Raw genomic sequence first — 14360 nt, 5'->3', positions numbered from 1 at the left:
TCACATTAAAAAATCTATCAATACGTAAGGCTTCTTGGTGGCACGTTGCTTCCATTCTTAATTCATATGCATTTTTGTATGTGTAAAACTTAAAATATAAGACAGAAATTATAAAAAGAAAATAATTTAATTTCACATATAGGATGGATAGTATAAATGATGTCAAAGTAACACGTAACCCAAGAGTTTACCCCACACCTTAACCACGGTTAAAAGCTAACCTAACCCTAGTTAAATAAGTCCACTGATGCTTAGACTTCATATCCTTGTCCCTTGGGGCTATCCAGCCAACATTTTATCTTCTCTCGTTTCTTCTTCTCTCTCCTCTGACTAAAAAAAAAAAAAAAAAAAAAAAAAAAATCTCTCTTCTTTCTCTCTGTGAACAATCAGAGAGTGCTTGAGGAGCTTCAATGCATCCTACCAGCTCATGATTTCAATCAATCAGGTACCTTAATTTTCTACTCTTTTTTTTTTTTTGAATTTTTTTAAATAAAAACTAGTTGTTTCATTTCTGATTGTTCTGTTTATTGTTTAGGTTAATCTGTTCTTGTCTGCATAATTAATAAATAAATATATTTGTTCTCAATTCAGTGACTTTTCAAGGTTTTTGATGGTTGATCTGTGTGCTACTGCCGTATCTTACACTCTAGGGTTCCTCTCTTATTCATTTGCAAGTATATGTAATGGATTCTATCTGGGTTTTGTTTGGTGTTTCTTGCTGTTTACCATATTTTTTAAATTTCGGTTTGATTTTTATTTCCGGGGTTTTTTTTGTTGTGTTTTAATATTTGGTTTTGCAAAATTTGGAAATGATATGTTTGGATCTGGATTGATTGATGCGTAAACAACGTTTAGATCCGAAAAGACGGCTACTCGCAATTTCTGGGTTTATATTAAATGATGAAAACGGATTAATAAGTGAATCATGTTGCTTAGATAGGTGGTATATTTGCTGTAAACCGGCGTTATAAGCTATATGTCAGTTTGTGTAAACAATAATAAAAGACCGGAAACTCGGTTCTGTCAATGCTCGTTAATAACGTGTTATTGTAAAGAAAATGAATCTGGAAGATGGTAGATCTGGAGGTGCTTGGCTCTGTTCGTTCAGCTTTAGTCCGTTCGCAGTTGCAGGGTATTACGTGTAACTTAAATTTGGTTTTTATTGCTAATACCTTTTGATTTTCGTGATGCTGGTGGATATATTTATCTTCTTTTTGTTGTTTTCTTCTTCTTTTTTTTCTCGGATATTCTTGTAGTGATGATGTCCATGTGTTGGGATTATCTTTGGTTCTTTTATTTTCTTTTTCTTTTTCATTTTGTATGTGAAAACAAGGAGTTCCGTTACGTTTCTTTGTTTGCTTGCTTGAATTAGTTGCGGGTTTGATACCCTTCTAATTTATGGTAGCAGTTTCGACTAATTTATTGTGCTACTTTTTATGTTTGTGATTAATTGTATTTATGAAATTATGTACTTTCCCTGGGTTTTACTTTCATCGAATTTAAGTCATTACTTGCTAGTTCAATGTACCTGATCTATGATCTGCTAAAATTGTGGTATTAACTGAGTTATTTGAAATTTATTTCTTTTGCAGAAAATTTGATTTTCTTTACTTTCAGGATTTATCCTTTCTTGGTGAACCTTGGCTCTCAGAAATTTTAAAGCTAATAACTGTGCACAAGATTGGAAATCTTCTACAGAGAGAGAGAAGGGCAGAGAAGTTTGGAAAAAAAGAAAAGAAAAGAAAAGAGAGAAGGGCGGAGAAGTTGACGTGGTTTGTGTCAGTGCTAAATGGGGATCTTTGAGGAGTTGGGCTTCTGTGATAATCTTGACTTTCTTTCTGCTCCATCTGGGGAAGGGGATGCAGCTCCAGAGCATGAACCAGAGGCGACAGCAGAGGAGGATTATAGTGATGAAGAAATGGATGTTGATGAGCTCGAGAAGAGGATGTGGAGAGATAGAATGCTATTGAAGAGGCTGAAAGAACAAACTAAGGGAAAGGAAGGAGTTGACAATGCAAGACAGCGTCAATCACAGGAACAAGCTCGGAGGAAGAAGATGTCACGGGCACAAGATGGAATCCTGAAATATATGCTGAAAATGATGGAAGTTTGCAAAGCTCAAGGTTTTGTTTATGGAATTATCCCTGAAAAAGGAAAACCAGTGAGTGGCGCTTCTGACAATCTGAGAGCATGGTGGAAGGAAAAAGTAAGATTTGATCGTAATGGCCCAGCTGCCATTTCTAAGTATCAGGCGGATCATTCAATCCCTGGGAAGAATGAACACTTCAGTGCGGTGGCCTCCACTCCTCACACCTTGCAGGAGCTCCAAGACACCACTCTTGGTTCACTTTTGTCAGCTTTGATGCAGCACTGCAATCCACCCCAAAGACGTTTCCCGTTGGAGAAGGGTGTTGCCCCACCTTGGTGGCCTACTGGTAATGAGGAATGGTGGCCTCAACTAAATCTGCCCAAGGATCAGGGTCCTCCCCCATACAAGAAGCCTCATGATCTGAAGAAGGCTTGGAAGGTTGGTGTTCTCACGGCTGTGATAAAGCACATGTCCCCAGATATTGCCAAGATCCGCAAGCTTGTTTGTCAGTCTAAATGTTTGCAGGACAAAATGACTGCTAAGGAGAGTGCCACTTGGCTAGCCATTTTAAACCAGGAGGAAGCTTTGGCCCGGAGGCTATATCCTGATAGATGTCCACCTCCATTTGCTGGTGGGAATGACTCTCTAGCAATCAGTGGAACTAGTGATTATGATGTCGAAGGGGTTGATGATGACGAAAATGTTGAAATAGAGGATTGCAAACCTCTTGTTAATCACTTCAACATTGGAGCCACTGGACAAAGAGAGAGGCTGGGACCTCAGATTAAGAGAGAGCTTATTGAGATCAACTCCGATTTTGGTCAAAAGAGGAAGCAGCTGGCTGAAGAGCCACAAATGATGTTAAATCAGAAGGTTTACACCTGCGAATATCTGCAGTGCCCGTATCATGATTATCGCCTAGGCTTTCTTGACATAACTGCAAGAAACAATCATCAGTTGAATTGTCCACACCGGAGTAATTCTTCACAAGTGCTTGGAATGTCAAGCTTTCAGCTTCACAATGAGACACCTGTGGGCTTCTCTCTACCCATTGCTCAACAACCTACACCAGCAAATCAACCAGTGAACCAGTCAAGTATGTTTGATGATTCGGGACTTGGAATTCAACAACCAGTGAACCAGTCAGGTAGGTTTGATGCTTCAGGACTTGGAGTTGCTGAGGATGGGCAGAAAATGATATCGGAGCTTATGTCATTCTATGATAGTAATATTCAGCAGAACAAGAACTGCAATCCTGGAAACCTTAATGTTATAGATGATCGCAATCAGCAGCAGGCGAACTATCAATTTCCAATGAATGATAACTTGTTTGGTCACGGCGTGGACATAGGACGCAACATGAACATGTCGGAACCATCCCCCATGCTTATGCTTCATCCAGGCTTTTCATCCCCGGAAGTTCAGTTTGATCAGTTGATGGCATTTGAGTCTCCATTTGGAAACAATTCCAGCGAAGATGTCGACATAAGATTTGACTCCCCCTTTCACTTGGCGCACGTTGGTTATAATGCTATGGACCCGCCGGTGAACCAAGATGCATCTCCCTGGTTCCCATGAAGTGGGCTTTCTTATGTTGACTGCTCCAGTCTACCTGTTGGAGTTACGCTGTTTAGGTGAAAGCTTCTTTCCAAGTTTAGTTGCTCTTTTTATCTTTTGGACGTGTTAGATGTTTATATGACTGATAATATGTTACATCCCAAGTCTGTGTTTAGGGGTGGCGTGGGTGGGGTGGGGATTGGTTTACACAGTTCCTGGGCAAATAGATAAGCTTCGTTATGTTTGGCTGGGTGTTTATCCGCCGGACTTGTTAGACGTTTAAAACCCTCGAGAACTTGGGGGTTTCTCGTACTGCAACTTTCTCATCTAAGTATAGGTATATATCTAGTTGCAGTATCGAGTAGAGCCAATAAAGGACCGGAAAACCCAATCTGTTGTTCCGTGCTTTTGTCGAAGTGTTGGAAACATTTTTCCGGTTGCTAAAGTCGATGTTGGCATGTGGTTTTTGTAATGTATACACACAAGACATCTATATATGTGGTGGTTTTTATATAACTAGCCGTACCTGTTGCTTGTTTCCTTGGAAGAGATTGATTTCAACTGTTCTTGCTATCAGCTCCATTTATGTTGATCTATTGCACAAAAATTCTGCAATGCACGAGTCACCAGCGTATGGGATGCCACCACTTCAATGGCCGGCTAGATTTCTGGGATCCCTTCCTCCTAATCCACTAAGTCCGGGGATTCGGACTATTAAAATTTGATTAAACGGTTAAAGTTATTATAACTTTTAAAGTTGGCTCATCAACAGAATGGTACGCATTAGTAATGGCATCCGTTAGGAAATTCGTCTCCCTAAAACACGTCCACCAAGAGATCGAGTCTAACTGTGTCAATGACAAGTTTGGAGTCACCCTGCTGCAACTTTCGCAACCGCCAACCGGTATCTAGTACCACCCAAGTTTCTAGTCCCCGCAACAATCGGAGAACCAAAATGCATCTCTAACAACGAAACCCGCGGCTGCATGATTATTTATAACATACCCATCAAAATTTATCTTCAGAAAGTTTGGAGCAGGAGGGATCCTTTAGTCATTACCAGCCTCCCGCGTGTGCGAGAGCCATTTATTATCACAGACGTTACGTGCCCCTAAAGATTTTTTTCTGTATATCATAATCACGTCATTCGGCATTGAGATGCAATCTTATATCTGCATTTTAATTGAGATAAACTAACAACAAACAGACAGCGAATTCGCAGAACAAAACAGAAGCTCTAAACCTCCTTCACTCTAAATATTATTCCGAACGGCCTTACACAGGTTATCAACAATCAATAAATCAATCGGTCTTCACACATCGAAATGAAATTTACAATGAACGGATGATACAATCACAAACACGAAAGCCGGTCCTGTCTTTCCTGCCTGGAGTACAACAATGCATTGTCTCACCAGGCACCAGCTATGCAACATTGGTGAGTCAATTTCACATCACAGCTTCCATGTCGGTCTTGAAATGTTTGTCGTCAGCTGTTTGATATGAATTTGCGTCACCACGAAAATTTATACATCGCTTGCGATATATATCCTCACAAGCTAAAGCCTAAATGTATGCACAGTTACGCTTCAGTGACTTCTGTTGTCTGCACAAGGATGGCCATCGACCTTGCATTTTGCGCGATGGATGTCCTATAAATATAATTTACGCTCGCTTCAGTTTGTTGATAGTTGATATGGGTCAACCCAACATTTATCCTCCTTTACTGCAGCACTCCATCTTTCCTTAAAGATCTGCATGTCAATAAAGGACTGCATCCTAACCTGCCAACAAATAGCATTCGCCAGATAAGTAGTTGCAAGCAATGTATATGAATTGATAAAATGTTTACATCGTCTACAAATGCGTATGGGTGTGCACGGAGGAGAAATACACGATTTTAACAGGACAGCAGTTTAAGAATGCTTACTTTAGATCGATCATTGACTTTATCCGAGGAAGATGGTGCCTGAAATTACAAATAATGAACTCACATCAGAACTCACGTTATAGGTCAATAAATAATCTAATACATTGAACGAAAAAGAAAATAGAGAAAAATATGCAGAACACACCAATGCTTTCGAGTCCCCTTTCTGAGAAGGATCCGGGCCATTAGTCACCTATGCAAGTGAACAGAAGGAAAAGAGAAAGAGGTCAGAGAATGATATGAAACGTCAAGAACATAGACGAACTTATCCTGCTAGAACAAAATAAATAATCATGTTTGAAATGTTTAGAAACTGCATATTGCATCAATCCAAGTATTTCACACTAATGATGTTGCATCTGCTATAGATGTATGGAATAACAATCAAGACAATTCTTCAACGTTACTATTTTAAATAGTTAAACGACCCAAGATGCCATGATGCTTGCCTTATTGCCATCTGAGACACCGAGCGTAGAAAGACCAAGATGAACTATATACTCTGAGTCAACCACACCAACGTTTTGTGTTCGATCTCCCTGAAACATAAAGTTCGGTTATCACAAAGTACGTGTGCACAATAACCAAGAGAATAAAAACAAAGCTACAAGGCAGGAAAATTTACTTGTGCACAATAACCAAGCTGCACATCCAGGCCCCATGCATGGACCAGATCATTCTGTAGGAATAATAAATAATCACCAGAAAGTTCCTTACAAATAGTACAAATTCTCCAAAATATTCTTTTGCGTTTAATGGTTGTTTCTACTACAAGGTATTCTGTTGTGTTTAAATTACATGGATCATTCAGCGTCACCATTAATGAAAAATTTGGCGGGCATAAATGATGAAATCTATTTTCACATACTCATCTATATAATGTCGTAAATAGTTGTACGCTACCAAAAATAAGTAAACACACTGTGAAGGTGGTTGGTATTGGTTTAGTAAGGATTATGTACCTGGATCATGTACCATACACATTGCCATGCAGATCTTGAGAATACAGGTGCCATCATTTCCACCCAACTGTTATAACAGAACATACCAAACACCCGAAAGGAAACTATTCAGAAAAGTACTTTATCCGAGTTACAACACAGAAAATAGCGGATAGGAAGTTTCTTACCCTGCACAAGGAGGAGCAGAACTATGGTCGTCACACCTTGCACTGCCTTTATACTTATGAAACCTTCTGTTGAAAAATTAGGCGAAGATGGATCAAACTCAATTCTATGTATGTTTTGATATCCCAAATTGACGAAAAGAAAATTTATAATAAGAGAAGTACAAGTTTATATAAAACCCCAAAATGGTTGCTATGCCAGAAAGCAATTGATGAAAGAAACCATAGCAACAGTAAGAGAACAGAAAGCAACAGTACAAGAACACAAAGCAAATATATATGGTTTGGCCATTCCTCTCAATTCAACCGCAGTTCTCCCTCTACAAAACTCCAAATGAAATTTATGTATACTAGATAATTACACAGAAATTGCACAATGATTACCCATCGGGCCAGTCTTGGTCTAAGCCAATGCAGGTAACCAAAATGGAGAGGTCCTACAATATCCATCCCGTCACTGAACTCATTGAATTCAACATATCACCCAACTTTAAACTAAAGAAAGTGTGCTACAATATTTAAAAGCGGTCTTATGACAATAGCTGTTACTGTACTACAGAGCACTAAGATTTGGTGCGTATTCAAGGAAATACAAATTTCTCTCTACACTGACAAGAAAACAGCCATTTCTCCTAAGGGGTTTAAATTTTATTGACTTGTTGAATGAAATAACTTAGCCTCAAGTAAACCTGATGCCTTATCTAGTATGTTGCAGCAAGAGAGTAGAAATGATACTCCTTGGTCCTATAGGGAACTGTGACAATAAATTAATCTAACGGTTCAAAGTTTCATACTCTGTCATCTACCAAGGAAGCAAAAAACAAGTCAGTAGACCATGTCAAAGATTTTAACCAATAGGGAAGGAGCAGTTAGATTAGTTAATATTAGCTTCTAGCTGTTAGTTATGGGTAGTCTGTGGGCTTTTACATGGGGCAGTAAGACAATAGTGAGCTACATATAATCCAGAATCCTACAAGTGTTTCATGGAATAAGTAAATACAGGATGAGGCCTCGTTTCAGAAGATCATTGACTTTCCTATACAATTCCTAGAGTGTTACAAAGAGTGACGTGTTGCTCAACAACTTTTCTTCGAAGAGTTTAACAATAATGCTTTTGTGTGTGTTAGCCTAGCTGAGCTGAAGTACATTACATATATAATTCAAGTAGGAAATTTAGTTTCTGAATGAAGATACGGATGGGTAAAAAGTGGAATTTTTATTAACAAAACCCCAATCAGCATTTGGCATTCTTGTTCCTCAACTTTCAAACAATGTATTTAGAGATTGGCATAACGTTTAAACCAAGGATGGAACCCAAGGACTAAGAGTCCTAAACTACATTGGTCTCTACGTATATTAGACAGTGAAGTTACCACAGGAAATCCACATTCAAGAAAATATACTACACTGACCTGTGCACTTTTGATTTCTTCACACGTGCAGTGATTGGATGATACACCTCTGACTTGTCAGGATCAAGTGCTGGCTGTGATATTTCAAGTCCCTCTTCCTGAATAATGGATACATAACTGCAGGACATGTTCCAAACACAATGCATTACGTCTCTACGTGATATCAAATCGGTTTTCTATTTTCTTATCTGTGAAACATTACTACTGAATGACTTGATTACAACATTTCATATTCCAGTTGCTACAATAGCTCTGCACCCAGTTTATAATTGAAAATAAACATATATTTTAATATTTGTGAATGGAGGGCTCTTATTTAGTTTTCATTTGGCATTTGTAAAGTGTAAACGCATGCATAGGTGCTCACAATTCCAAGATTATTCTAAAAAAATAAAAAATGCCATTGGTTACCGTTTTGGGTTAAAATTCTCAACTCCAAGGTCCTCATCCCAAAGAAAAATATATTTGTACTCGGAAACTATATCTGGATGCAGGAAACGTTTGGCGAACCACCTATGTCATCATACAATATGTTTCATTAAAATGTTATCCACAAATGTATAGAGTATTCCTGCCCAAAGGTAACTAGCTACAGTTCAAGTGACCATGTGAGAGAATAACATTTACCATTTTGTTTGATTCATCACAGACACGTGTATGGCACGATCACTCCAAGGTAAATCCCTCCATTTATCCACCGCACCATCATAATGAAAAAGCATAACAACGAAATCACTTGATAGAAACTGCAATACAACAGCAGATGTTTATCATAATATGGATAGAATATTGTAATGTGAAGGGTATGAGCCAATTATATCACTACCTTTTTGACAATTTTGTCCACTATTTCTTTCTGCCTTATTCCAACTGCAATTGCCAGCAAGCTCTTAGAAGGTTTTGAGTTTTCCTGAAACAAGAATTTTGCAAATTTTAGGCAGTATGAACACCCTAAAAGAATAAAAGAAATATATATGCGCAGAAACACATTTTATTGTATACCATTGTAGATAACAAATATTAATAGGAATGAACCAGGTGGAAGCAAGAATTTATGTCCCTAAACTAGAAATTTCAAACATTCTTATTTGTACAAAAAGTCCCAAAGAAATTTCTATGGGGCTATTATTTTCATTTCCCATCTCATGGAAAACCCTTTTCGCTCCTCTTACCCCTAACCCTCTCAATATTTTGCAGTCTATTGAGAATGATTTGCATCAAAGCAAACAGATGCAAGAGCATGTTTAATTTAATAGGACAGTAGATGCCACAAGCAATTTTGTTCAGGAAACAACCAGTCAAGCAAAACCATTTTAAGCTGGTAGATATGTAGAACAAATGCAAAAGGCATACAAAACAAATGCTAAGTTGTTTTAACTTTAAAGAATTGTTTACATTCATGCTTCTTTATTTCTTTCCCTCTCATCCCATCATTCTTCTTCATCCCTCATTTTCCCCATATCCGTCCCTCATATCTCAATCACAGAAAGTGAAAACTAAAACTAAAAAAATGAATAATTATCAATCGGGGCCTTTTATCGGAGGTTGCTAAGCAAGGTATGATGAGAGTTTGCATCTAAAACCAAGGTACGTTACCAAAATGAATGAGTAATAAGTACGTCGATAGTATACACCCGCCAATATCCTAGAGAAAAAAGGGACCTGCAACAGTTCATTTCATTTTAGAGCTATGTCTTTACATTTGAAATTACCATTTTTGTAAACAACAACCTGCATTACATTGGCGATGAAACTTATAATAAAACAATGTTCAGGACTTCAGACAGATGTCAAAGAAAACAAATTTCACTAGCTTTAGGACCATGTAAAGTTTAACAAAACATGTCAATCCAGTTAAGATGCTTCCAACATACTAATATGCTCTCGACTTAGTTAAATGATACATAAAAGACAGACGGAAGACAGGGGATAAAAAACTACTTAGCAACATGAACCCGTGCTTCTCATACAAAGGATAAGTATGCATTATCATTTATCAATTAACAAGAAAGAACTATATAGTTTCATAAATGGAATGAATCTAGTATTCAAGTAAAACTCGCCATAGCCTCGCATACATTTTTCACAGATGAACCCCATAGAGGCAGCGGTTCCAAGTCCGATGTTTTGGCAATAATTCCTTCCGGTAATGCCTCACTCCCTGAAGGTTGGCAACGATTCTGAAGATGAAAAGGAAAACAAATTCAGCAATAGAAGTAACTTCAGATGCCATAAAAAAAAAAACACACTTAATATTCCCGGTAAGATGCAAACCCTGCACGTATGAAAATTTGTATTCTGCCTATTGTAGACCACTTTCCATCTTGTTAATTTCTGCAAGAAAGATTTCCGGGACCATTTAATTGATAAAAGGTAATACAGAATCTGCAGAACAAAAGTAAAAGGTGCACACAACTTGAAGAACCAAAAAAACAGACATACTTCCTTGTACTCGTGAGCAATGGTTGCACCACCGATGAAGTAAGCCCCGCAGATCAAAGAAGCTACAAGGAAGAGACTGCAGTAGAATGACCTATTCTTCGGGTCCGACAGCGCAGCGGCCTGACAAAAACAATGAGGAAACTAGTCATAAATGTTAGTCACATTGTATCACATTTGATCCCATCAAGCCTTCATGGGGGTCGTTAGCAGATGAAGTAAGAACGAAAATAGGAGACATTTCACTGCGCAGCTATTCATAAACATTCTTCCATAATCCGAAATAAAATCGATGCAAAAGAATTCATTTCTTAGCCCAAGAAATTATTTTCAACTCTAGGCAGTTAAAAGACAAGAAACCGTAAGTTTCCCCCAAACATTGTCAATTTCAATATAGCAATACAACTCTCGCGATCCCCAGTAACTTTTCAAGTTAATGTGCTGCAAGCCTACAACTTTAATCCAAGAGAATCACAACTCCGTCTCAAAAACTCACAGTTAAGTAGAATCAAACAAGAGAGAGAGAGAGAGAGAGAGAGAGAGAGAGAGAGAGGGAGGCTTACAGGGTTGATCATTTGTGCAGCAACTTTAGGGAACTCTGAAAAGAAGAGGAAGAGGAAGAAGAAGAAGAAGAAGTTGAAAGGACAAGTTGTTTGGGTCTTGGATTTTGCAACACAAAGTCTGAAAGTAAAGAAAGGAATTGGGAAGAAAAAGATGGAGTCTTTGGACACCCAAATAAACAGTATACAGTAATATGCCAAAAGACACGCGTGCCAGCCTTATGAAGCGGTGTCGATATCCCAGAAGCAAAACACCCAGCGCCTTCACTTTTCGAATCAAAACCCAGTGAAGAAGCAGACAGAAAAGGGAGACACAGACGGAGACAGAGGACCGATAAATAAATAAATAAACAAATAAATAATTGGAATTAATTATTGTATTGGAAGAGAGGAGAAGAAGAGACAAGGAAGTGGGTATAAATTAAATTAAAATAAGAATTGTACACATGCAAGCCATGTGCATTTAAAGTTTAAAAACAATTGCGAAAATATTAAAATATAAAATAGCCGTTAAAATTTTTCTATGATTATTTTAAAACGAGAAAATGTTCGTATTTTTTATAATTGTTTCTCAATACTATTTCATTACTACAAGTTTATTTTATTTAAGATAAATATGTGGAAGAAAAAAAAATAGGCTACTGATATTATTCGGCTGTGAGCTTTTAAAAAAAAAAATTAGTAATATTATTTTGTGTTTAATTTACTATATTGTCATTATTTTATTTTTTATTTTTACAATTTCTTTACCGTTAAAATTTTGTTAATAAGTAGTTAGATATGACCATTTAGTATTACGGTCTAATATTATTTTTTTTACTTGTAAGTGAAAAGTTTCAGATTCGATTCTTACCAAGACAAATTTAAACCACATTATTACTAAACACTGTTAGACTGAGCCACTCACTCCTGTTAACAAAAAAAAGTTAGATATGAGTTTTTGTTGTTAAAAAATCTTATTAATTAATTATAAATTTGATTAAATTGAAGAAATGATGAGTGGAAAGACTTGGAAGCCGAATCGTACGCCGCGAGAAAGTGCTTTTATACGCGGGAATGTTTGCTGTGGGAAGGAAAACGCGGCACCACTTGCCAAACTTCTACTCGCTCGTCTAGCTTTACACTTCTACTCGCCTTACCTTGCCAACAAGTGTCATTCTCTTTTCTGTTTTCCCAGAATTAAAAGAAACGTGCATAAAGAATTCGATTTAGAAAGAGAATTATTATTAAAAGGAAGTCGAAGAAAAATTTGGCATTTTAGTCCAAAAAATTAAGTTAGTTGCTATAAAACTATATATTTTAACTGATACAAAATTAATTGAGAATTCACGTGTTACAGTTTTATTTTAATATAACGATATTTTAATGCTCGGAATAAGGGGAAACACCACATGTCCTTAAACAATTAGAGGACATTGGGGAAAAAAAAGAAAAAAAAAACTTTCCTCTAATTGTATAATAACATGTGGTGTTCTGTCGTCCCGTGTTTTGAAAACATTGAAAATCTTTCTGGTTGACCAACCATAATTGAGTATTGAGCTCACTATCTATAAAAATCGAACCTGAGAATAAGTGGTAGGGATTTGAGCAATCATAAACTATAGTACAAATGAAGCAAAGAAGCAATTATATTTTTGTTGGTAAGAAGTGTGAATAATGTAATTTTTTGTATCATAATTTTAGTTTGATATAAAGGAGTGAACTTGAACAAATATCACATGCTTAATAAACAAGTTAGCCAATGAATGACATGGGATCATCTTATCTACATTAACATTGAAATTGAAAACTTCATTAAGTTGGGATGACATGAAATTCTCTAAACAAAACAATTATTAATAATTATTTAGCACTATGGTCCAGTCATACACATATACATATTCAATTACAAATAAAATGTCTTAAATTTAACTTCCGTGGATGACAAGATCCACACAAAACTATTATGGTTATCATTGTCTACTTAGCTCAAATTCTCCACCCCTTAATGTAAACATATCATTTTATTTATAAAAAAACGAATACAAAACAAAAGATATTACATGAATTCCAATTGGGCATGAACCATCATCCTATGTATAACTTTTTTTTTTTTGTTTATCGAAACATTAAGGTAAACCAACTAATGATTTTAATTTGTTTTGATTATCAAATATGTGAAATCATTATCATATCTAGTGGTTTGGGACGAATTCCAAACACATGTTTCACATGCTATTTCCCAAGTTTGATTCTTAACGCATGTGAATACACGATGGTTATTAAAAGAGGTTAAAATGCTTATGTGAGTCTTCTCGATCTCGAAAAAAATGAACTGCCGAAACCAACTAATCCCTTTGCATAAATGATTATTATATCCACTCGTGGTTTTTTAATCATGGCCAACAAACACATGCCATCATTTTCGCGTTAATGCAACTTTTTAATCATGGCCTCCCCACTTCCAAATTCGACTTGTGCAATCACTTCTTGACCCAAAAATCAATCAGAGTGCTTGCTTGGAATCTATTTGGATTTTTTTTAGATGCGATATTTGTTTACACTAATTTACATTAAAGAGAAGAAAAAGAATTGAAAAGAATAACCCTAACTACTCAATCAGTCTACCACCATTCAAATCTGGTGCAGGTGCCATAACTTCATCGTTTACATCTTCAGTTGAATATCAGAGTGCGCAACGAACGAAACTAACAAAATAATAAGAATATTATTAAACAAACGAGAATGCCGGAACGACTACAAAACCCTAATAGGCTACATTGTGACTAGCTTTTTTTCTAATGAATAACAAAACACTCTATTTATAATAAACTAACCCTAACCCTAATGCTAACAGGCTATACCCAAACTAAACTTATAAGAAAACTCAAACAAAATAATACCTAAAATACTAATATATTCCAACACCCCCCATCCAACTCATGGCGGTATACGACATGAGTTTGCAAACAAGCAGATGCGGACTGAATCCATTAGGCGGACTGACAGACATGCAAACTTGACTTGACTTGATTCTTGACTTGACTGGCAAGCTGGTTCTGGTTCAAACTGGCTAGTGTTGAGAGTATGGAGAGAACCCGTCACTAAACGAACGAGATTTCCATATTTCAATTGTACCAACAAATGAACAACGTCAAAAATATTCTAGCAACTTGAGAATTCATTGCGAACGGCAACAGCAGATACCCAAACTTCAAAACAAAGACCTCATAATAGGATAACCATTTATTTTTTGTTTAAACTAACA

The 14360-nt window shown here is 36.7% G+C and overlaps 2 protein-coding genes across 4 annotated transcripts; one reads left to right on the top strand and one right to left on the bottom strand.

Moving 5' to 3' along the window:
* Positions 1-262: 262 nt before the first annotated feature.
* LOC103421404 (ETHYLENE INSENSITIVE 3-like 1 protein) lies at positions 263-4162 on the top strand. 2 transcript variants are annotated; one of them, XM_008359435.4, is made up of 2 exons: positions 263-445; positions 1593-4162. In XM_008359435.4, exon 2 carries the CDS (start codon positions 1790-1792, stop codon positions 3665-3667), a length of 1878 nt encoding a protein of 625 aa, XP_008357657.3. In that variant the 5' UTR covers positions 263-445; positions 1593-1789; the 3' UTR covers positions 3668-4162.
* Positions 4163-4861: 699 nt separating this feature from the next.
* Positions 4862-11503, bottom strand: LOC103421429 (uncharacterized). 2 transcript variants are annotated; one of them, XM_029107443.2, is made up of 15 exons: positions 11117-11503; positions 10557-10676; positions 10389-10448; positions 10193-10294; positions 8941-9024; positions 8742-8860; positions 8526-8627; positions 8115-8231; positions 6706-6771; positions 6539-6605; positions 6202-6255; positions 6026-6115; positions 5722-5769; positions 5577-5615; positions 4862-5430 (listed from the first exon to the last, which is right to left on the bottom strand). In XM_029107443.2, exons 1-15 carry the CDS (start codon positions 11126-11128, stop codon positions 5323-5325), a joined length of 1188 nt encoding a protein of 395 aa, XP_028963276.2. In that variant the 5' UTR covers positions 11129-11503; the 3' UTR covers positions 4862-5322. The 2 variants fall into 2 exon arrangements, with proteins under 2 accessions (XP_028963276.2, XP_028963275.2); XM_029107442.2 differs by having other exon boundaries at positions 10557-10697; positions 11117-11428.
* Positions 11504-14360: the final 2857 nt, after the last annotated feature.

Source organism: Malus domestica, chromosome 08 (assembly GCF_042453785.1).
Source record: "Malus domestica chromosome 08, GDT2T_hap1".
In the NCBI taxonomy this organism is placed as follows: domain Eukaryota; kingdom Viridiplantae; phylum Streptophyta; class Magnoliopsida; order Rosales; family Rosaceae; genus Malus; species Malus domestica.
The sequence above is the reverse complement of the archived record's forward strand: the minus strand, read 5'-3'. Positions and strand labels throughout refer to the sequence as shown.

Excerpts from the sequence above, each read along its gene's own strand:
- LOC103421404 (XM_008359435.4), top strand. The coding sequence starts at position 1,790 with ATGGGGATCTTTGAGGAGTTGGGCTTCTGTGATAATCTTGACTTTCTT.
- LOC103421429 (XM_029107442.2), bottom strand. Across the intron at positions 10,295-10,388 it reads CAAATTTTCATACGTGCAGG|AATCGTTGCCAACCTTCAGG; the intron begins GTTTGCATCTTA and ends TTTCATCTTCAG. Across the intron at positions 9,025-10,192 it reads GGGGTTCATCTGTGAAAAAT|GAAAACTCAAAACCTTCTAA; the intron begins GTATGCGAGGCT and ends TTCTTGTTTCAG.